General features: G+C 36.8%; 1 protein-coding gene across 5 annotated transcripts; it reads right to left on the bottom strand.

Moving 5' to 3' along the window:
• Window positions 1-248: 248 nt before the first annotated feature.
• Window positions 249-2368, bottom strand: LOC140963158 (protein ELF4-LIKE 3-like). 5 transcript variants are annotated; one of them, XM_073422421.1, is made up of 2 exons: window positions 2208-2368; window positions 249-875 (listed from the first exon to the last, which is right to left on the bottom strand). In XM_073422421.1, exon 2 carries the CDS (start codon window positions 858-860, stop codon window positions 513-515), a length of 348 nt encoding a protein of 115 aa, XP_073278522.1. In that variant the 5' UTR covers window positions 861-875; window positions 2208-2368; the 3' UTR covers window positions 249-512. The 5 variants fall into 5 exon arrangements, with proteins under 5 accessions (XP_073278522.1, XP_073278519.1, XP_073278521.1 ...); XM_073422418.1 differs by having other exon boundaries at window positions 249-1634; window positions 2208-2366; XM_073422420.1 differs by having other exon boundaries at window positions 249-1425; window positions 2208-2366.
• Between the last annotated feature and the right edge of the window lie 20851 nt (window positions 2369-23219).

The raw sequence follows: 23219 nt of genomic DNA, 5'->3' as shown, positions 1-23219 counted from the left end.
GAAAAAAAATTAAAAACTTATTGATCAGAAGTAAAATACAAATACATCGAGCATTCAAAAGATACGAAGCTAGAACCATCGTCTTCGCGATGCAAGTTTGAGCCATGTATTATTGCTATTGATAGTTAATGGATTTCAGAAGTCCAACATATTGTGCTTTGAATATTACTCTTACATACATGTGGAGACAACATATGATAAATATTATTAAAGGAATAAATGTATAAAAAAGAAGAAAAGCAAAGATCAGGCCGCAAAAAGCATTCTTGATTCAAAGAGGGAACTAGTACAAAGTTACATTTTTTCACTGCAGATTTGAACTATTATTTCTATGACAAATTTATATGCTAGTCATTGAGGTACCAAATATCAGATTTTGAGCTGCAAATTACACAATCCGAAGATTTTATACCATCTCTGAGACGATTATCGTTGCATTATCTTGTTTCCACCACGCCAAAGAATCAAGACAACACCATTTTCTGCCCATTCGTTATCCTTCTTGTTGCATACTAACCAGGCATATGCCTTTTATGGCCAGCTTTCCCATCTGACTTCAAGCCACCACCACTCGATTCTCCTTCTGATGAATTATCCAATGATTTGGTAAAAGAGCTTGAAAGATCAGCATATAGGTCGACGACCCTTCGGATATTATTGTTGAGCTCTCGAATCAAACCTGCATTTCTGCTTAAGTTGTCCGGAATCTTGGACTCGTGATTCTGATTAATCTCATTGATCAGTAGCCTGTTCTGATCCAATATATTCTGAACCTGAACAAAACTCTTTTGAAAAGTTTGCGAGATCTTGCCATCAAATTGAGTGCCATTTACAAGGTGTGGAAATGTATCCCCCTCCATTGTTGTCAATTCAACCTTGAACAAACAAGAAATGAATCATATACGGAATAAGAGACTCGCGAGGCTAATGAACATAACAAGAAGTGAGCCAATCTCATTACCATTATGTATTTCGATTTTGAAAAATTCCATCCATCTATATACCAAAACTCGAGTCTAACCGTCCTTCGGTTTACACTTAACTTACACAAAATAGCAACACAAAACAAAAGTATATCAGCGATATAACTGGACTAATTCGACATACACGAAAGCTCCGGCAAGACACAATATCCATGGACTTCTTTAAACCAAACAAGAACCAAGTAGCAACTAGCAAGCATCAATGTTTCTATCATTGTATAAATTCACATTTCAACATGATACTAAAAAAATTTGGGTATTATTAATGTTGCTAACACTGTTATTCATGGGCTCAATTATTATTATCATTATTATCATATAATAATATGAGGCATGATGAGATGTGAAAAGCAGATCCCCATTTCCATAAAAGGCAAGCTTTTTAAAATGTACTCAGAAAAACCCACCTAAAGTTTCAGCTCAGAAATTCAATACAAAGAATCTGCAAACCCAAAAGAAACCAGTCATTGATGAAGTGCATAAATGATGACAGCTCTAAAAAGGGCATCATTTCAAGAAATTTAAAGCTTCGTACCTACTAATCAAGAATTAATCTCATCTGATTCATTGAAAATCAAAACAGCATTCAAGAACATTAACTACCAAATATATTTCCAACAGCAACTCTTTGAACACTTGATGCTGTGGTTTCTGAAAAAAGAAGAAGATTATAGAGGTGTAGAAATAAATGGGATTTTGTTTTAAAAAATAAAGAAAAAAATGGGATTTAAATTGAAATTCTGAAAAAGCCAAAAAAAGGGGTCGAAACGAGGATTCAAATGCTGGAATCATACACCTCAAAGATTGCAGGTGCAGAGTGGAATATATTGGAATTCCTAAACAAGAAACAAAAAGAACAGAACTGCTCGTGACCCATTGTGAATCGAAACCAGGAACCCATAAAAATATCAAATTACGAACAAGTAAACAAAGATAAATTTTTAATCAACACCCGCTCACGTAAAATCATATCGCTCTTTTCCACAGACCCGCACAACAACATAACTGAAGTTCAAAGGATTTATGGCTGGAACTGGTAAAGATTAAAGGAACCCAAAAACCATGGAAGCTGAAAACATCGATTTTTGCAGGAAAAAACAGCAGAATTCGCTCCCGAAAAAAAAAGACCCAGAAAAACAAAAACCTCCTCAAAATCAACCTCAAAAGAGATTAAATATGTATTTTAATTTATATAATGACTCCATCATTGTATGGTTCACTTACCTTGTAGAAGTGGGAGCATTATAATGGAGGAGAGAAAGAGAAGACAGAGATTGACAGAGGTGGAAATGGAATGATCGGCGATTGAATCGAATCTCGCATGAAGAGAAGAAATAGCGAGTGTGACAGAGGTGAAAGAATACGTAGATTTGACAATCACTAAATACTANATATAATTTTGTTTTTGTTTTTGATAATTTGTTCTTAGTTCATGTATTACGACCAATTATATGTGCTATTAAGTATGGATATCATTGGTTTAAGGTAAAAATTTTTGTGAGACGGTTTCATGGGTCGTATTTTGTGAGACAGATATCTTATTTGGGTCATCTATGAAAAATATTACTTTTTATTGTGAATATCGACAGGGTTGACCCGTCTCACAAATAAAGATTCGTGAGACCGTCTCAAGAGAGACCTACTGTTTGTTTAAATATATAATGCTTTCTCCATTCAAATATATAGGGGTAGGTCTCTTGTGAGATTGTCTCACGAATCTTTATATGTGAGACTGGTCAACTCTACCGATATTCACAATAAAAAGTATTACTCTTAGCATAAGAAGTAATACTTTTTCATAGATGACCCAAATAAGAGATCTGTTTCACAAAATACGACCCGTGAGACCGTTTCACATAAGTTTTTGTCAATATATAGATTTTTTTGTTTCTTCAAACAAATTTAAAACTATTAGAAAAACAAGGTTTAGAAACAAAATTTATAATTTATTCTTATAATAAGGATATATTAGTAGTAAAACAAAAGAAAAAAATGCTACAAATGTAGAAATTCAATTTTATATTTGGGATAACCGAAAAAAAATTTCTATATAATTGAGATAAATAAAACAATCAAATTTTAATTGGACAATCTAATACAACATTAAAATAAAATGGAAATTATAATTGCACGTTTAGGTTAATGTTCATGGTTCGAATATTGCTAGGCTTGGGTCATCCATTTGGGCTGGACTCTCCTATATATGCGGAACCCATTATATACAGAATAAATTAATAAATTATCAAAGGCCGCTGGATCGTAGGGTCACGATGAAGGATTGGTATGGTTCAAGAGTGGTTGCGAAGGCCGGTTGAGATCTGATGGATCTAGGGTTGAATTCAAAGAATGTGATAATCTTGAAAAGATGCGATCTGGATCGTCGAATTCGAATGTGTCGCACCAAACCGAATATGATAAAGAAATGTGATCTGATGGTTGTAGCTAATCAAATCGGTTGCAATCTATAATGTTACACCAAGATCCGACGGATCAAATTTAATCTCAAGCTTAAGGACACAACAATTATGTAAATGGACCCTCCGACCATAAAATATTATATATAGATCCCTATATCAAAATGAAAAAGATTACACACCCAAGAACTCGAAAATAATGAATTTTTTGTTCAATATATATTGCTGCATTTTACTTTTCATTCTTCCTATAAGAAGGATTGAAAATCATCTGGAAGTTTGTCTAGTTTTGTGATTTGGAGTGCTCTTATTAAAACAATTTTTTTTTTTTATTTTGAGAGACGATTGTCATGTTCCATGAATATCGTATGTGTGACAAATTCGCATTAAAAGATAGAGTTAAAATCTAACCTCAAATTACATTAAGTTCGTGCCATATTCCACGTTTTCGTGACATACTCTACGTCAACTTCTCAACAGTTTCAGATTTGCACATCTCAAATACCTAACATTTATAAATCATAGAGAAATCAAATGTAGCTATAACAATATAAAAGATTGGGGGAAAAAATGGATCGGTAGAGTGTCATGACACATGATATTTTTCCGAAACCATGATTTTTCTACTTAAATGTAGATTTTAGTAGTCGATCACGACTCCAAGATAAAACCCTATTTCTAGCACGGTCTGTAATTTCCATGTGCATGTAGCAAAGAGACTAAGACGAATCCAGAGTTGTGTTGATAAAACACAAAGTTTCTTGTAGGAAGAATTTTTAAAGTTTCTCAAATGAATAAGATAATTAATCAAAAATTCATATATAAAAGTACCAACTTTATGAATAGGTAGAGAAATAACAGAAAATTAATTTTTGGTCTACAAATTATCCAATTTGGGATTTTAGTTTATTAAATCGTCGAATTTTAGTTTTAATATACTAAATTTTCATTTATAGCTCTTTTTTTGTAACATAAGGACGCATAGCCGTTACCTTTCGGTGTGCACTAGATAAATCCTCAGGTTAATGTAATAGTCTGCAAACCACACTAGATATATAATTTTAGTTTAATTACTGATATAGTGTCGAACACATAAAAAATTTCCGTTATCATGATAACTATTTCTGATTCCAAGTGTCTTTTCAATTTTCAAAAATCCATAAATTTCATAAGTCATGATAAATGAATCGAAATGAAAAGATTCTATAATTCTTTGGAAGAGCAAGAAGACTTCGGAAAACTCTAAAAGATTCTGGAAGATCCTAGATGATTATGAAAGGCACCGGAGATCTATAGAACAATCTATTATTTATGAATTTATATTTGTATAATGTATAATGTAGAAATTTCTAGATAGCCTTCTAGAAAATTATAGAATTAACAAAATATGACACTTTCAAGCAATATTTTCATAATCGAATAGGTGTTTGAACCGGTTTATCTTAAAGAAACAGTCCAACCAATCAGACCTATTTAACTGGACAGTCGGACCAGAATAATATTATATTATATAAGTATTAATATAATATAATGAATAATATATTTTAATTAAATCTAAAAGATATATATAAATAGACAAAAAAATATTTATCAAATTTTAAAAACAAAATAACTATATACATATATTCAAAATACCAATTATAATTATATATATATTTTAAAACAAAAACAATAGATTAAATAAACTCTAATACAACTAAAATGATATTTTTAACAAGGTTGAAATTTCAAATAATCATGTGTGTGTGTGTGTGTGTGTATATATATATATATATATAAGATTTTAGAAATAAAAATAAAAATAAATAATTTTTTTTTAAAAAAAATCGAAACCAGTTTTTAACATGACAAACGATTTTTGAGCTATGATCGGAACAGACCCGTGACCGATTCCCAATCTCTGGTTTTGAAAACACTACTTTCAAGTACTATAAATAAAGGTTGTCATCCTCATTTGTAATAACATCCAATTCGAATCCGACAACTAACAAACGATCCGAGTTAAGCTTTTGAAACAAGCAATAAACTCCTTCTAAAGCTTATCCATTTTATAGAATAAGTTGTAAAACTAGATGTTGGCTACATCTTTAGGAAAACTTTTTTCTTTGAAAATCACACACAAACAGGGTTGAACCTGAGGGGAGACTCAAAAGACCTCTCTACCTCCGGCACAAGCATCCCAAAAAAAAAATCATAGATTAGTTTTAGGCCCAAAATATTCAGTTTTTATTTTTAAAACCTACTCGAAAAAAAAAAAAAAAAAAAAATAAAAAAAAAAAAAAAAAAAAAAAAAAAAACTCCACTAAATCAAAAAGATAACGAAACATAAAAAAAAGATTACAAGACAAACAAAAATCCATGCAAGAAACTCCAATGAATGGAATAGATAGCAAACGTGAAAAATTAACACCAAGATAGCAAAATACCCATGCAAGAAACTCCACTAAAACGAAAACATAGTGAATCGAAAGCATAACATTAAAGTATCGGGTGAAAACCCTTTTCCCAATTATTCAGGAAACTCTAAATGCATTCATAATATAACAAAAATAACGAATATGTTAAAGAATTTTCCAAACTATGAATGTCATAGAGTATCCCAGTATCAACAAATCGAGATATTTTCATCGGGATTTAACATAGGTAAAAGTTGTTATTCCAACAAGGAATTTTTCAACATTGACCTGCATAGATCGTTGATATGATCTGGGTGAATATGATGAGTTGGATCGGACAATCTACCGAATCTGATAAGAATTTGATAAGGAAAAATGAGCGGTAAAATATATCTCAACTTGAAAGTATCTCACTGGAGTATGGCTGCAATGATGCCTTGAAAACAAGAAGAAAAACACGTGAATGGGCGTCGGAGGGGTGTCCGACGTTACCATTCCGATGCTTAAGTTAGCAGGAAAAAATCAAGAAAATCAATTTAGCAGAAAAATAATGACACAAGTGTATGTATGTATGAATCCGTTTAATTCAAAGCAAACCTGCTATTTCATAGGAAAAAAAAAGGTGATGATGACCTTGTTTTCAGTGCCTACTTACCACTTATAGCCACCTCCCATCTAGTTCATGTCATACCGATCTGTCCTTTCTATCACGTCAAATCAGTAAGGTTCTGTCAAACACGTTTATCGTGATAAGATATCAACTGCTCTCGCACTCGAGTGCGGTACTATTATCGAGGCATCCCGGGTAGAGAGCCATCACCTGGGAATTCGCCCGAGAGCTCGGGCCTCTGGTTGCCCGGGTAAATGACGTCTCGGGCATTCACTTGCCCGGCTACTTATGAGCTCCTTCTGCAAACTTACCATGATTCGAGCTATTCATTTATTGACCTAGGTCATCTATGACCCGGCCTCTTCCGGGCGTATCACCACTCCTTCCTTAAATAGTCGGGCTATAGTCTCTCTCTGTCCCGATTACTTTCTTATTCCCGGTCATTCCCTCATTCCTGGCCACGAAAAATTTGTGTCGTTTATTATTCCTAGGTTGGTAGGCTGACGTCATGATGACGTGTGTCCTATAATTTAAACGGCCCATAACGCTTCAAATTCTGATACAATCTCAGACCCTTACTCACCTGTCTCCACTTCTGTAACTGCTCATCAGATGATTGCCCTGCTCGAATCCGGTCTATCAGCGTCGACTGCATTGTCAGGATAGAATGATTAGGAACATCGCCCCTAGCATAAACTGCAAGCTCAAATTTCTGAATATCTGCCTGAAATGGCATCTGTGCAGACAACTGTTCAATCACCGCAGTCTTCCTACTCAGTGTATCGGCTACACATTTTCCTTACTCTGATGGTAGCTAATGTCGCAGTCATAGTCCTTCACCAGCTCTAACCATCTCTTCTATCTCATATTCAGCTCTTTCTATGTTAAGAAGTACTTCAAACTCTTGTGATCTGTGAAAATCTTGCACTTCTCCTCATACAGATAGTGTCTCCAAATCTTTAGGGCGAATAATACTGCTGCTAGTTCGAGTTCATGAGTCGGATAATTCTTCTCATGAACCTTCAGCTGTCTGGACGCATAGGCTATCACTCTGTCATGCTGCATCAGAACTGCGCCCAAACCTAGCTTCGAAGCATCTATATATAGTACATACTCCCATTGCCCTGATGGCATAGGTAAAACTGGTGCTGAAATCAATGCTTGCTTCAGCTTTTCAAAACTTTCTTGGCACTCTGATCCCCAGATGAATTTGGTATTCTTCTTCGTCAAGGCGGTCATGAGTACCGCAATAGAAGAAAAGCCCTGAATAAACTTCCTGTAGTACCCAGCTAATCCCAAAAAGCTACGGATCTCGGTCACACTCTTAGGCACTGGCCAATTTCTGACTGCCTCAACCTTGCTGGGATAGAATATCACTCTTTCTAGCTAGAATTTACACTTGCTGATTTTGGCAAATAGTTGTTTGTCCTTCAAAGCCTGTAGCGCGGTTCTCAAGTGTTGACTGTGCTCCTCTCTGCTCTTCAAATAGATCAGAATGTCATCTATGAAGATTATGAGAAACTGATTAAAATACGACTGAAATACGCGATTCATGAGACCTATGAACATCGCTGGCGAGTTAGTCAGTCCAAAGAGCATCACCATAAACTCATAGTGCCCATAACGCGTCCTGAAAGCCGTCTTGTGCATATCAGACTCTCGCACCTTCAGCTGGTGATATCCAGATCAAAGATCTATCATAGAAAACACTGATGCTCCCTGAAGCTAATCAAATAGGTCTTCGATCATGGACAGAGGATTCTTGTTCTTGATTGTGACTCTGTTTATTTCTCTGTAATCGATGCAGAGTCGCATACTGCTGTATTTCTTCTTCACAAACAGTACTGGTGCGCCCCATGGAGAGAAACTCGGGAGAATGAAACCCTTGTCCAGCAAATCCTGAATCTGATATTTCAATTCTTTCATCTCTGCATGTGCTAGAAGATAGGGTGCCTTAGAAATCGACAATGTACCCAGTATCAGCTCAATAGAAAAGTCCGCCTCTCTGTCTGGTGGAATGCCAGAAACGTCCTCAAGAAAGATGCTAGGAAAATCTCTGGCGATCTCGACATCCTCCAGTCTCAGACTGACTGGCTTCGATGCTGACACAATGCTCTCCAAAAATGCTTGGCAGCCTCTCTTCATCAATTTCCTCGCATATATACAAGAAATGATGTGCGACATCTGCTTGTTTCTTGCTGCCTCAAAAATAAAATATTTCCCACTGGACCGTCAAACAGATACCGACCTCCATCGAAAATCTATCGAAGATCCATTTGACGAAAGCCAGTCCATGCCCAGAATAATGTCAAATTCAGGCATCGGTAACACGATCAAATCTGCATGAACAACATTCTTCTGCAATCGAAACTCCAAATTCTTCACTATCCTCGAAATAAACATCTGATCCCCGGAATGAATCGAAAATTTGAAGCCCAAATCCATGGCCTCTACTAAAATTCAGGGTCGAAACCGAAATTTTCAAGTACTCGAGTGCTAATTTCGAATTTTGGTTGGGAAATATGTGTAAATTCAAGAAATTCTAGGGATTTAATTGGAGAATTTTCGGTAATTATGGGTTGTATTGCAGGACTAGCGCCTAGGAGTTGGATGAGTAGCGTTGCGGCGCTTGTAAGCGCCTAGGCACCATGCATCAACGCTACGGCGCTACAAGAGCCGAAGCTCAAGCGCTGCGGCGCTGAAAGGGCAGCGCTGCGACGCCAATCCTGCGAGCGAAAACCCCAAATTTCCACCTCAAAGCCAAGCCATCTTACGCTCACTTAGGCCGGACCAGGCTCGAACCAACCTATCCTAGACCACAATCAAACCTTCCTGCACTTCCCTAACCATGAACCTCAAACTATACTCTCGAATACACGAGATACACCCGAACATCTCAAAGTCGAGCCCTAACCACGTCTAGCTTTCTCGATTTATTCCTAGCCCGAAACCAGATGTGCACGAGCCACTCCAAGCCGTGTCTAAGACCCACCAGTGTCTACTCCACGTCTCGGAACAGCCCTTGCACTGCCGTACCCCTTGAAACATGTCTGATTGATGACGTCTAGATGTTGAGATCGAAGTGGGATCATGCTCATGTAAGGATCGATCGGACATTCATGCTTTGGGTTAGGGTTTTTGGGTCGATCGGTTGTTTAAAGGGGTTCAACAGTTCAAGGGCTGTTCCGAGACGTGGAGTGCCTTAATGAAGAAACGTATGCAAAACGATGACCAATGGATCGAGGGCCGAACACTAGAGGACGGTGTGACGTTTCTACCGAATTTTCTTGCAACAATCACTTTAAGAAAAATACAAATCAACAACACACCTACGACAGCGGTTTTTATTAAAACCTTTGTCGTAGTTTTTTAACAATGGTTTTAGTGAAAACCGTTGTCGTAAGTGCGTTTTTTAAGCAAAAGACAACGGTTTACCGTTGTCTTTTGGGGGTAAAAGACAACAGTTTTTAGGGTCAATGAAAACGATTCTATAAAACCGTTGTCTTTGAGCGTTTTTTAGGGTCAAAGACAACGGTTTATAAAACCGTTGTCTATTAGCGTGTTTTTTGGACAATCGACAACGGTTTTCTCTAAAATCGTTGTGGATTAGTGTGATTTTAACAACGTATTTAGCGACGATTTTGCTGAAACCATAGCTGGTTTCGCTATAGCGACGGTTTTGTTTAACGACGGATTATATACTATCGCTAAATTTAGCGACGATTTTAAGTAAAACCGTCGCATGTTTTAAATTAGCGACGGTTTTTCTGAAACCATCGCTACTTTTAGTGATGGTTTTAGGAAAACTGTCGCTAAATACAGCGAAGGTTATAAGCAAAACCGTCACAAATTTTAAAAATGTGACGGTTTTTGGTTAAACCTTCGCAAATTGTCTATAAATATCCGCACATTTGGTCCATTTTAACACATACCATTTCACAACACTTAAAATTTTTCTCTCTTACACGATTTTACCACTTCACAACACTTAAAATTTTTCTTCTTACGCGATTTTAGTTTCGATTTAGGGTAAATTTTTTTGCTTTAATTTTTGGTAAATTTTTAAGTGTTAGTTAATATCATGAATATTGTTAGCCTATTCAAATTGTAAGTTTTTTTAGATTTATTGAATTATTAAAAGTAATTTTTTTTATTTTACTGAAAATATTAGCAACGGAAATCATAAATCAACCGTCGTTAAAATTAGGGACGAAAATCATGAGCGACGATTTAATAATCCGATAAATCCGTCGCTAATTTTATTTGCGATGGTTTTTCAAAAATCGTCGCAAATTGTAGCTACAACAACGGATAAAAACCGTTGTCTTTGAGCACACTCTTTAACCACATGGGCTTTAACAACGGTTTTAAAAGACGTAGACGACAACGGTTTTTCACCGTTGTCATAGGCTTTTTTTTTGTATTGAATCGCCAAAGCTGCTGCTAATTTTTGAGAGAGGATGCAAGGCCAATGGAGGTGGGAGTGGGAGGGGGCTAGGGTTTGGGTAAAGAAAATAACGAAAAGAAATTAAAAGAATGAGCCAAGTTTTGATATAAAAAAAGTTAGTGATCTAGATCCAAAACTCCTACTAAAGCAGGCCCATCAGGCCTAAAAACACGCACCTAAAATATTTCGTTTAGGTACGCTTTTAAAAATATTATCCGAACTCTCAAAAAGTCTTTTGCTTCGATAAAAATTGAATAATATGGCTCAACGTATAAAAATATCTTAAAAGGCTAATTTTAAAATTTTTTTAATAAATACATCATATATTAAATAATTAAATATAATTATTTAATAAAATATTTTTCCTTAAATGCCATCGGTCTCCGTTACTGGTACCAACACTTAAGAATTTAGGTACCTATGCCTGGAGGTTCTGGGTTCAAGTGTTGGGAAAGGCGAAAGAAATCACTTTTCAGGAGTGGGATATTCTATGAGTGGCGATTCATGGTAATGGGCCGAGGTCCATGCTGGACCATCCTAACGACCCATGACTAGTAGTGGTGCATGGGTATGGGCCGAGGCCTATGTTGGTTCAGCCTAATGGCCTATGATCATTACACATATATTTTGGAAGTAGTTGCACCAAGCTCTCCCATGCACCATGAACAATTTCCACTGCGCGTTTCAAACTTCGACATGCTTTCGTATACGAGATTTGATATTCATATTTATCTTTCACGTTTTCCATTTTATACTTAATCTCGTACGAAAGATCACATTGCACAACTCCCAATAGTGTTTGTGCCACCATATCACTGTTCAAGTTGTGATGATTTGTACCGACATTGGTAGATATACATGTGTGAGGCCCGCCATATTTTTTTATTTTTCAATAAACTATTTTCGACTTGAAAGAACCTCGAAGACCTCCATCGACCTATGATCGTAGAAGGATCATTTTGCACCTTAATTTCCACAAAATGCATGTGCTATCCATGACACGATACTCATGTCTTGCAACTCTAACAGAATAATCCTTCACATATGTAATATTCAAATCTTTCTTTATCTTTTAAAAGCATATTTACGCATAATTCTCCTCTCTCTAGACTATAGTAGCTTGTTCACATTCCAGAAGGTACACCGACAGTATCATGAGGCTTTTCCTTGAAAAATTATTGAAAAATGATGGCATTTCAGAAGTGCTAAAAAGAAATGGTACAACTTGCCTCTGCAACTTTTCACAATGTGGTTGCCGAGATGATGTTCCCTCATCAAGATTAGCATGCGTATTCACATTTTCGTCCACTTTAACTTCTTTTTCTTCAAAATTTCTATGTGACATCTTCAGTTCAGTATCACTTCTACAAACATCGTTATTATTGGCGATATCTGGACAACGAGCTCTCATATCTAGGCCAGCATTGTTTGCAACAAAATTATGTATTTCTGGATTTGGTTTAGACGAGTCGGTCATATATTGATCCCACAATCCACTTCCACACTCGCAATATATATTGCTTAATCCTTCAGCGACATGTGCAACATAGGCTTCTGGCTCATGAAAAGCCCCAGATATAGAAATACCAGGTTGGTTATTGAACCCTGAATCGAACATGTGTGGAACATATGATTCATGTTCACCAAAATTAACATGATGAACAATTGAATTTGTTTTCACGTATAAATGCAACATATGCATATTGAGACATTGCATTGTAAACTTTAAAGCGTCATCATCAACAAGATTCATTTGAATTTCTTTTCAAAATGATCTCTCCATAAATGAATATTTTATTGATAACTTCATAGTTAATTTAATTGGATTGATTCTTAACATTTTATGCACAACTTGAATAAACTCTAACAAAGTAATAGATCGTAATACGCGTATCGATCTAATATAAAGAATACTATATTAAACCGATCCATTCCCGACAATAACGTGACCACAAAAAATAAAAGCACGTCGATAGTAGTCATTTGGAAGAAGAAATTTCGGATATAGGGAAAAATTTAAATAAACTGACAAAAAAATTTTGGATTGAAGAAGTATAAAAAAGAAAGAAATAGCATGCAAATAATTTTAGAAATTGTGAAAGCTTTGAAGACGAATAAGGTAATAAAACTGAGCAGCGTCCACTGTCAGAGGCAGCGGAAGCTGCCCAGACTACCACACAGGCAGCGTTCGCTCTTAATTTTGAAGTTTTGCAGAACCTCTCCACTCAAATTATTTTTAAAATATATATTTTTTAAAAATTTAATAATAAAAAAACCTGCATTATAATTAATTAAAAACCTTCCATATATAATATTGCATACTGATACATACAAATACAAATTTACTTTTACACCAAACTTATTCATCACAAAGTCTCCCTTATTTTTTTTGATTTTACTCCCATGTTCTCCGAATGTTCGCGTTGGAGTCAACCCAAGAAAACCAGTTCTCTTTTCTTGAAGAAGAATAAAAGGTACGTGAATTTTATATGTATATGCGTGTGTAATTAATTATATATCAATTTTAGGGTTTTTGCTTATGGGTTTTGTGTTTTTATCTCTAATTTTTTATATAGTGTATTTTGAAAATGCTGTCCAATTGTGAAGGGTTAAGATCTTCTATCAACACCCTAGCTCCCTTTGAAATCGACCGATTAATTCTTAAGAAATTTTCTTTGTTCTTGAAATTAGTTAGAATATTATCACAATTTTCTTGTGAGATTATATGATTCGATCTTTTGATAAGGAATTTTTGTTTGCTTGCAGAAACACTAGCGACTGATTGATGGCGGCTTTCGTTCGTGTTGCCGGTAAGTATATTGAATTAGATGTTGCTATGATCGATGGGGCTTTGGATCTGATGGAATTGACATGCGGAAATAACTTGGATCAAGAAACAATAAAAAAAGCAGAACAACTCAAGAGAATCGTTGCCCAATGATTGGAAGGTGAATTCGGGGACATGAAATTACGAGTAAAAAGAGCCAGGCCCGGTTCATCATCTGGGGCATCAGATATTCAACCATCCACTTCACGAGTCGATCCCGGACCATCATCTAGGGCATCGGATCAACCATCCACTTCACTAATCGAGCCCGGTCCATCATCGTCTAGGGCATTAGATCAACCTGCATGCACTTCAAGAGCCAGTCCCGGTCCATCATATGCTATCAGAACCGAGGAATCACGGCCACGGGCCCGACCATCGTTGCCTTCTGTCGGAAATTGGGCATTAATTGCAGCAGACAAATTTGACAAAAGAAAAAAAACGTGGGCTGTTTGATTGTTTGAAGACGGAATACGCGTCTTCACACGGACAAGGGGCTCTATAAATAGAGCTCCCCCTTCATTCTGAAATCATCCCTTCTTCGAGTTTTCTCTCATCTTATAAGCATTTGAGTGCTTATTTCTATAATATTTGTGAGGTGTTTTGTTCTCCTGTATTAAGAGAGTGTGTGTTCTCTTTGGAAACACAGTGAGTGAGTTGTACACCATACACAATATTATAGTGGAAATTCTTTTCATCTTGCCTGTGGTTTTTACCCTAATAATTTTTAGGAGTTTTCCACGTAAATCTCGGTGTCCAGTCTATTCTTTATTTTCGGTTTTTATTATCTCAAATTACCGCAAGTGGGACCAACAAGTGGTATCAGAGCCTTGGTTTAAAATTTCTTAAAATTCTGAGTACGCTCTGTTGTTGAAGCCTAGACTGATCTTCCACACCAGAAAAGATTTTTTGAGATTTTTCATTTAAGGCGGGATAATTTTGTCCAGTCTACTAAAATTGTTGTAGACATAATGGCGGGCATGTACGAGATAACAAAGTTCAACGAAAGCAATTTTATGTTGTGAAAAATAAAGATACAAGTAGTTTTAATAAAAGATAATTGCTTGGCGGCTATTGGAGATAGACCGGTGGAGATTACAGATGATGAAAAGTGGAATGAGATGAATGAAAACACTGTTGCCAATCTATACTTAGCTATAGCAGACGAATTTTTGTCAAGTATCTCTGAGATAAAAACAGCCAAAGTTATCTGGGATACTCTGACAAAGATATACGAGGTCAAGTCCCTACACAACATGACAGTAAACAACATAGATTAAAGTTTGGCACTTTTACAGCCAGGAGCAAAAGCATATTNCTTTATACTCTTCGGATGGCGGAATCTTCATCGATGACCGACCATATCAACACACTGAATACTCTATTTGCCCAACTCACTTCCATAAGGCATAAAATAGGGGAAAATGAACGNTCATATGTTTTCCAGATCTTCAAAGATTTCAAAGCGCGGGTTGAACTTGATTCTGAGAAGAAAATCAAGTGTCTGAGATCTGACAATGGAGGAGAATATACCAGTGACGAGTTTGATCCATATTGTCAACATGAANTAAGGAAGATAGGTTGGTAACATCGAAGCAGGCAGAGGCTTTACCGATGATAAGAGGAAGATTTATGGACCGTGACTCCAGTGGGAGCCAAAGACGAGGTAGATCAAAGTCAAGAAGTAAGAAGAAAAATATTTACTGCTTCAAATGTGGCGGTAAAGGGCACTTCAAGAAAGAGTGTACGAGTATTGACAAAAGTTCTCAAGGAAATGTGGCCAGTACTTCAGGCAGTGGTGAAATATTATTCAGTGAAACAGCAACTCTTGCAGAAGGCAGACACAAATTTTGTAACACATGGATTATGGATTCAGGAGCGACGTGGCACATGACGTCTCGGAGAGAATGGTTTGATCATTACGAACCAGTCTCAGAAGGATCTGTATTCATGGGAAATGATCATGCCTTAGAAATCGCTGGGGTCGGTACTATCAAAATTAAAATGTTTGATGGCACCATCCGCGCCATATAGGAGGTACGACATGTGAAAGGACTGACGAAAAATCTTTTGTCCTCGGGCAATTGGATGACATCGGGTGCAAACCTCGTATCGAGAATGAGATCATGAAAATTGTGAAAGGCGCGCTTGTGCTTATGAAAGCGGAAAAGGTTGCTGCAAATCTGTATGTAATTTTGGGAGAAACACACAAAGAGGCAGAACTAGCTGTTGCATCAAATGGTTCAGGAGAAGAATTAACAGTGTTATGGCATAGAAAGCTCGGGCATATGTCAGAATGAGGGTTGAAAATTCTCTCAGAACGGAAGCTGCTGCCGGGACTTACAAAAGTGTCATTACCTTTTTGTGAGCATTGTGTTACCAGTAAACAACACAGATTAAAGTTTGGCACTTCTACTGCCAGGAGCAAAAGCATATTGGAGCTGATTCATTCGGTTGTTTGGCAAGCACCGGTTGTATCCCTAGGAGGAGCGAGATACTTCGTCTCGTTTATTGATGATTTCTCTATGAGATGTTGAGTGTATCCAATCAAGAAGAAATCAGATGTTTTTCAGATCTTCAAAGATTTCAAAGCGCGGGTTGAACTTGATTCTGAAAAGAAAATCAAGTGTTTGAGGACTGACAATGGAGGAGAATATACCAGTGACGAATTTGATGCATATTGTCAACATGAGGGCATCAAAAGACAGTTTACAACGGCTTACACACATCAACAAAATGGAGTGGCGGAGCGGATAAACAGATCCTTGTTAGACAGAACAAGAACTATGTTGAGGACTGCGGGTCTAGACAAGTCATTTTGGGCGGAGGCAGTCAAAACCGCTTGTTATATTATTAATCGTTCTCCTTCAGTGGCGATTGATCTGAAGACTCCGATGGAGATGTGGACTGGGAAGCCGACAGATTATTCTCATTTGCATACATTTTGAAGTCCGGTGTACGTTCTGTACAATGAGCAAGAAAGATCGAAGTTGGATTTGAAATCCAGAAAATGTATCTTCTTGGGTTATGGTGATGGAGTAAAGGGGTTTCGCTTGTGGGATCCTATTGTTCACGAGCTTGTCATCAGCAGGGATGTTATCTTCGAGGAAGATAAAGTAAAGGGAGATAAAGGCACGCTGAATTCAGAAACTACTATATTTCAAGTGGAAAATAAGACGGACGAAGGTCAAGTTTCTTGTGAAGCAGTACCAGAGCACGAAGAACAAGAATATGTTGAGTCTGAAGTTTCCAATGTGAGACAGTCAACTCGAGACAGAAGACCACCAGGTTGGCTTTCAGATTATGTCACTGAAAGTAATATTGCATGTTGTCTATTATCAGAGGATGGTAAGCCATCGAGTTTCCAGGAAGCTACTCAAAGCTCGGATGTATCCTTGTGGATGATAGCAATGCAAGAAGAATTGGAAGCATTAGACAGGAATCAAACTTGGGATCTTGTTACACTACCACGAGGAAGGAAAGCCATTGGAAACAGATGGGTCTATAAGATCAAGTGTGATGGCAATAAACAAGTGGAGCGGTATCGTGCTAGATTGGTGGTAAAAGGGTATGCTCAGAAAGAAGGCATTGACTCCAATGAGATATTTTCTCCTGTGGTTCGGCTTACAACAGTCAGAGTAGTTCTAGCATTGTGTGCAGTGTTTGAGCTACATCTAGAACAGCTAGATGTGAAAATGGCATTTCTTCATGGAGATCTTGAAGAAGAAATCTATATGCTCCAGCTAGAAGGTTTTGCGAAAAAAGGCAAAGAGAACTTGGTTTGCAGGTTGAACAACTCTCTGTATGGTCTCAAACAGGCACCGAGGTGTTGGTACACGAGATTTGATTCCTATATCATGAGCCTTGGATACAACAGACTGAGTGTAGACCCTTGTACATATTTCAAGAGGTCTGGTGATGATTATATCATATTGCTGTTGTATGTGGATGATATGTTGGTAGCAGGCCCCAACAAAGATCATGTCCAAATATTGAAGGCACAGTTGGCTAGGGAATTTGATATGAAGGACTTGGGACCAGCAAACAAGATTCTAGGGATGCAAGTTCACCGAGACAGAACTAACAGAAAGATTTGGCTTTTCCAGAAAAATTATTTGAAGAAAGTCTTGCAACGCTTCAACATGCAAGATAGTAAGTCAATTTTGACCCCTCTTCCTGTTAACTTGAAGTTATCCTCCGAGATGTGTCCTAGCAGTGAAGCAGAGATGATGGAGATGTCTCAAGTACCATATGCATCAGTAATGGGAAGTTTGATGTTCGCTATGATCTGTACAAGACCGGACATTGCTCAAGCAGTGGGAGTAGTTAGTCGGTATATGGCGACTCCTGGACGAGAAAATTGGAGCACTGTTAAGAGGATCCTTAGATACATTAAGGGTACCTCGAATGCTGTATTATGTTATGGAGGATCGGATTTTACACTCAGGGGCTATGTCGATTCAGATTATGTAGGTGATCTTGATAAGAGGAAATCTACTACTGGTTATGCGTTTACACTTGCAGGGGGAGCAGTAAGCTGGGTTTCAAAACTGCAGACAGTTGTAGCGTTATCTACAACGGAGGCAGAATATATGGCATCTACTCAAGCTTGCAAGAAGTCAATATAGATTAAAAGGTTATTGGAGGATATCGGGCACAAACAAGAGAATGTTCTTTTGTTTTGTGACAGTCAGAGTGCCTTGCACATTGTAAGGAATCCAGCTTCTCATTCCAGGACTAAACACATTGGAGTTCAATTTCACTTTGTGTGGGAAGTAGTAGAAGAAGGAAGTGTGGATATGCAGAAGATACATACAAAGGATAAAATAGCTGATTTTCTGACCAAGCCAGTGAACACTGATAAATTTGAGTGATGTAGATCCTCAAGTGGTATAGCAGAAACGTAAGCAGCAGGGGAATGGCAAGATTGAAAGGATGTGTGGAGATGTGTTTGATTCTCAATCAAATCTCCAAGTGGGAGAAATGTCGGCAATTGGGCATTAATTGCAGCAGACAAATTTTACAAAAGAAAAAAAAACGTGGGCTGTTTGATTGTTTGAAGAAGGAAGACGCGTATAAAACGTGTCTTCACACGGACAAGGGGCTCTATAAATAGAGCTCCCCCCTTCATTCTGAAATCATCCCTTCTTCGAGTTTTCTCTCATCTTATAAGCATTTGAGTGCTTAGTTCTATAATATTTGTGAGGTGTTTTGTGCTCCTGTATTAAGAGTGTGTGTGTTCTCTTTGGAAACACAGTGAGCGAGTTGTACACAATACAAAATATTATAGTGGAAATTCTTTTCATCTTGCCTGTGGTTTTTACCTTAATAATTTTTAGGGGTTTTCCACGTAAATCTCGGTGTCCAGTTTATTCTTTATTTTCTGGTTTTTTTATCTCAAATTACAGCAAGTGGGACCAACACCTTCTGGGATACCAGACTTGATAGGCCTGTGCAGCGTTCCTATTCAAAAGCATATCGTCGATAGTGATGTATGCAGTAAAGCAACAGCTGTGCAGGCTAATGTTGCCGAAGAAGCTGATAAAAAAACTTCTGAAACACATACGGTTGAATCCTAATGAGGACATCAAGTGAGGGATACTGGTGACCGTCTATGGTCCGGATGGAAGACAATACGCCGTGAACAGCATAAAGGCTCCGTAGCCTGAAAAACACTGCGACGTTGACCATTCGGATGTTTCGCCATAGGCAAAAAAATGATCTCTGTTCGCCATAACTTGGTAGCTCTAGAGTACCTTGGTGTAGTTTAAAGACAATCAGCCTTTATTTTGTCTTTCCATGAAACATACAAAATTACTGATATGATACTGTTTTTTCACGCAATGCTATAAAATATAAAGCATAAATTTCGATCATAAAACTTCATATCTGATTTGGTGGTTCAATTCGTTTCATTCGTTGAAATAGTTAGGTTTAATTATGCTTTTGTTTGTTTTTTATTTTTCCCGACCTGTGAATCCGACGGTCCCAATCTGGGTGGACTCGTGGACCGTCAAATTTATTTTAAATTTTTTTTCAAATACAAAATAAAAATATTTATTATTAAATATATACAAAAATTATAATTATATTAATGATAATATTTATTTATTTATATATATAAGTACGGGGTTTTGCTAAAGCGGGACCCTCTCCGGACCTGTGAGTCGGGTCTAAATCCACCTATCAGATGTGTTTAATACGGGGTCGGGTTTCGATCCGATCCATTGCCATTCCTAACTCCATATGATTACTTTCACTGTGAAAGTTGCAATGGAATTCTGGTGGCCGAGAGTGACAATTTATCTGCTCAAGAATTAGGAGATACAGATGATAATTCCAGGAGACGTCGCCATGAAAAATTACAAAACTTGCTAACAAAATATGGAGGTTTGTTCTCTTCTAATTTATATTGTATTTGTGTTGGCATCGCTCAACCAACCTTCTTGAGTACGTGTATAACAAAAAGAAGAATCACGAACTCTTCCTAGTGCTATGAAACTACCAAAGTACATGTGGCATTATTTTTTAAGAAACCAAAGTTATTTGTATATTTATTTGAAAGGATTAAAGTTTTAATATGGTGATAAACTATCCTAGTTGATTCAAAATTGTGAATGCAATGGACAACCCTATTGAGATTCTAAGCATGTTGCGAACAAAGTACCAACTCTTAACCAGTTCACTTGACATATTATTTGTTCCTTTTTAATATCTTAGTGCTTGATTTGAAACTTACTTAGTTTTTTTGTTACTTAATCAAGAATGGCATTTGTCAGCTTCAAATACTGGGATGATTGTGTGGATCCTCTAGACTTGGACTCCATGTGGGAAGATCTTGATGTAAAAGCATACTGGCTCTATGATGGAGAGACCAAGGGATCAATGTCAGAATTTTTCTCAAAATCATGTTTTTACGTATATATAAACATGATAAATAATATGCGAAAGCGAATCGAGTGTTACCTCCGGCCATCGAGAAATTTATAAATTTTCGGATTTCCTTCCGGTTGAAGCCGTCTAAGCACTCAACACACTCTGTAGATGGTGTATATTTTTCTTATGAGGTGTGTACTTAGGGACCTCAATCGCTGCTATTTATAGGCATCTCATACAGTCGATGAGTTATTGTGGGAGCCTTATTGTCAAAAGAAGAGGCACATGCGTGCCTCAATTTTCTGAAGTTGAGGCGGCGTACTTTTGTCAAAAGTTGTAGGCAATTGCCGTTGCCATTTCCTACTCGTTTTTTCTTCCTTTGATATGAGCCAATTTTCTTACTTTCTCCCATTAGCTCATATATATCATTTACCATATGAGAAAACAGAACACATGAATCATGGTGATAGGTCATCTTAAAACAAATATTATCTTTCATGTATTACAATGCATTATGTATCTCAATATGTATAACTTAATGAATAAACCTTATGTTTATACGAGGTCCAACTTTATTGATATTTCTCGAATCAATGAATGTGTTCACAACGAATATGAGAAAATATCACATCATATATAGTTTCATTAATTTGTTCTTACAACAAAATAACATAAAAGAACCAAGTCCCATTCTTTCTGTATGATCCTTAATTTCAATGGTGGCATGCCTTTAGTCAAAGGATCTGCAATCATCAATTCAGTGCTAATGTGCTCGATAAGTAACTTCTTATCTTTAACACGTTCTCGTATGACTAAATACTTAATGACGATGTGCTTGCTTCGACTACCACTTTTGTTATTTTTAGCCATAAACACAGCAGCTGAATTGTCACAATATATTCTTAATGGCCTAGATATAGTGTTGGAAACAAAATTCCGGCATTTGACAAAATATAAACCAAACTTTAAATTCTGGAGTTTGACAAACTGATCAACCAACTGATACGCGCAATTATATTCAGCAACTGGACTTAACAACTGACATCAGCAGATCTAATAAAGAAAACTGATCAGTTTTTATTTGAAACGAAATTCCGGCGATTGACAAAATATGAAGCAAACACTAAAGATTGGAGTTTGACAAACTGAACAACCAACTGATACTCAAAATTATAATCAACAACTGGACTTAAAAACTGAAATCAGCAGATCTAATAAAGAAAACTGATCAGTTGGAAGCTGATCAGTTGATATATTCAGCCGTATGCTTCCTTCAACTAAACATGTCTCGGAAAAGAACATTCAACCGACAAAGAGACATAGCAGATTGCAACTGAATATGAAACGCCGCACTTCAATCAATACAGTTTAGAACAACGCATTTCGACTAAAGCAATTAAGACGCCGCAGTATAATAAATGAAGCAAACAATGCCCAAGGAATGATGAAGTGGCGGATACAAAGATTCAAACATATCTCAAGTTACCGTTGAAGGGGAGCTTATAAATATGACAGAAGAACATCTGAAAAATATATACACAGATCACTCTACTCAAAGCTTGCTGTTACTCTGTCAAAATCTTAGCTCACCCTTACTTGATTTATTCGTAGCAGTCAATGCTACAATTTGAGCTCACTAGCACATTGTAATAATCGTTAAATTCAATAGTGCTAAGATCAGTTACGCACTGAGAACATTTTGTAATATTAAGAGTTTCAGCTTTTGGCAGTGATAAGTCCAAACTGAAGTGGGTCAGTACAAATCTTGTATTCGATCAAAGTCTTTTAGTGGAAATCCTATCCTTGAGATAGAAGGGGTGACGTAGGAGTAATTGAAATCTCCGAACATCCAGAAACAATCCTTGTGTATTTCATTTCAGTTTTGTATTCTATCTTTCAGTCAGTTAATTTCCGCAACTACTTCAGTTTAACTGATTGTCATTGACCAGCAAGATTCTGAGAATCAGTTTCTCACCAAACTGAACTCAAAACTCGAAAAGATCAGTTTTAATTGTGAGTGTTTATTCAACCCCCTTTCTAAACACTCTTGTTACGTTAATCGATCCTATCAAGTGGTATCAGAGCAGTTGAATCTTGTTCTTGAATACTTTTGATCTATAAAACTTGCTAACATGACTTCATTCAACAAAATTCCTATGTTCTCCAGAGAAGAATTTGATGATTGGAAAATCAGAATGCATTCTCATTTAGCTGCACAAGATGATGACATGTGGTATGTCATAACTGATGGACCCATGAAGATTCTAAAAACAAATACAGCAGTTGCCATAACAGAAGGGGCACCACAAAGAATAGAAAAGCCCAGAGATGAATGGACAACTGAAGATAAAAGAAAACCAAATCTTGATAATGTGGCTAAAGACATTCTGTACAAAACGCTGGACAAAGTAACCTTCAGCAAAATAAAGATGTGTAAGTCAGCCAAAGAAATTTGGGAAAAGCTGATCCAGCTGTGCGAAGGAAATGATCAAACCAAAGAAAATAAACTTTCTGTTGCTGTTCAAAAGTTTGATAACATCAAAATGAAAGCAGGAAAGTCAATGCACGAGTATGATGAAAGAGTAAGCAGTATCATCAATGAGTTAAATGCACTTGGAAAAGTGTATACCAACAAAGAGATTGCACTGAAGGTAATGAGAGGTCTT

This window comes from Primulina huaijiensis, chromosome 17, assembly GCF_012295235.1.
Source record: "Primulina huaijiensis isolate GDHJ02 chromosome 17, ASM1229523v2, whole genome shotgun sequence".
Taxonomy (NCBI): domain Eukaryota; kingdom Viridiplantae; phylum Streptophyta; class Magnoliopsida; order Lamiales; family Gesneriaceae; genus Primulina; species Primulina huaijiensis.
This window is presented reverse-complemented; position numbering and strand designations above follow the sequence as displayed.

Coding starts and splice junctions, on each gene's coding strand:
- LOC140963158 (XM_073422421.1), bottom strand. CDS start 860: ATGGAGGGGGATACATTTCCACACCTTGTAAATGGCACTCAATTTGAT.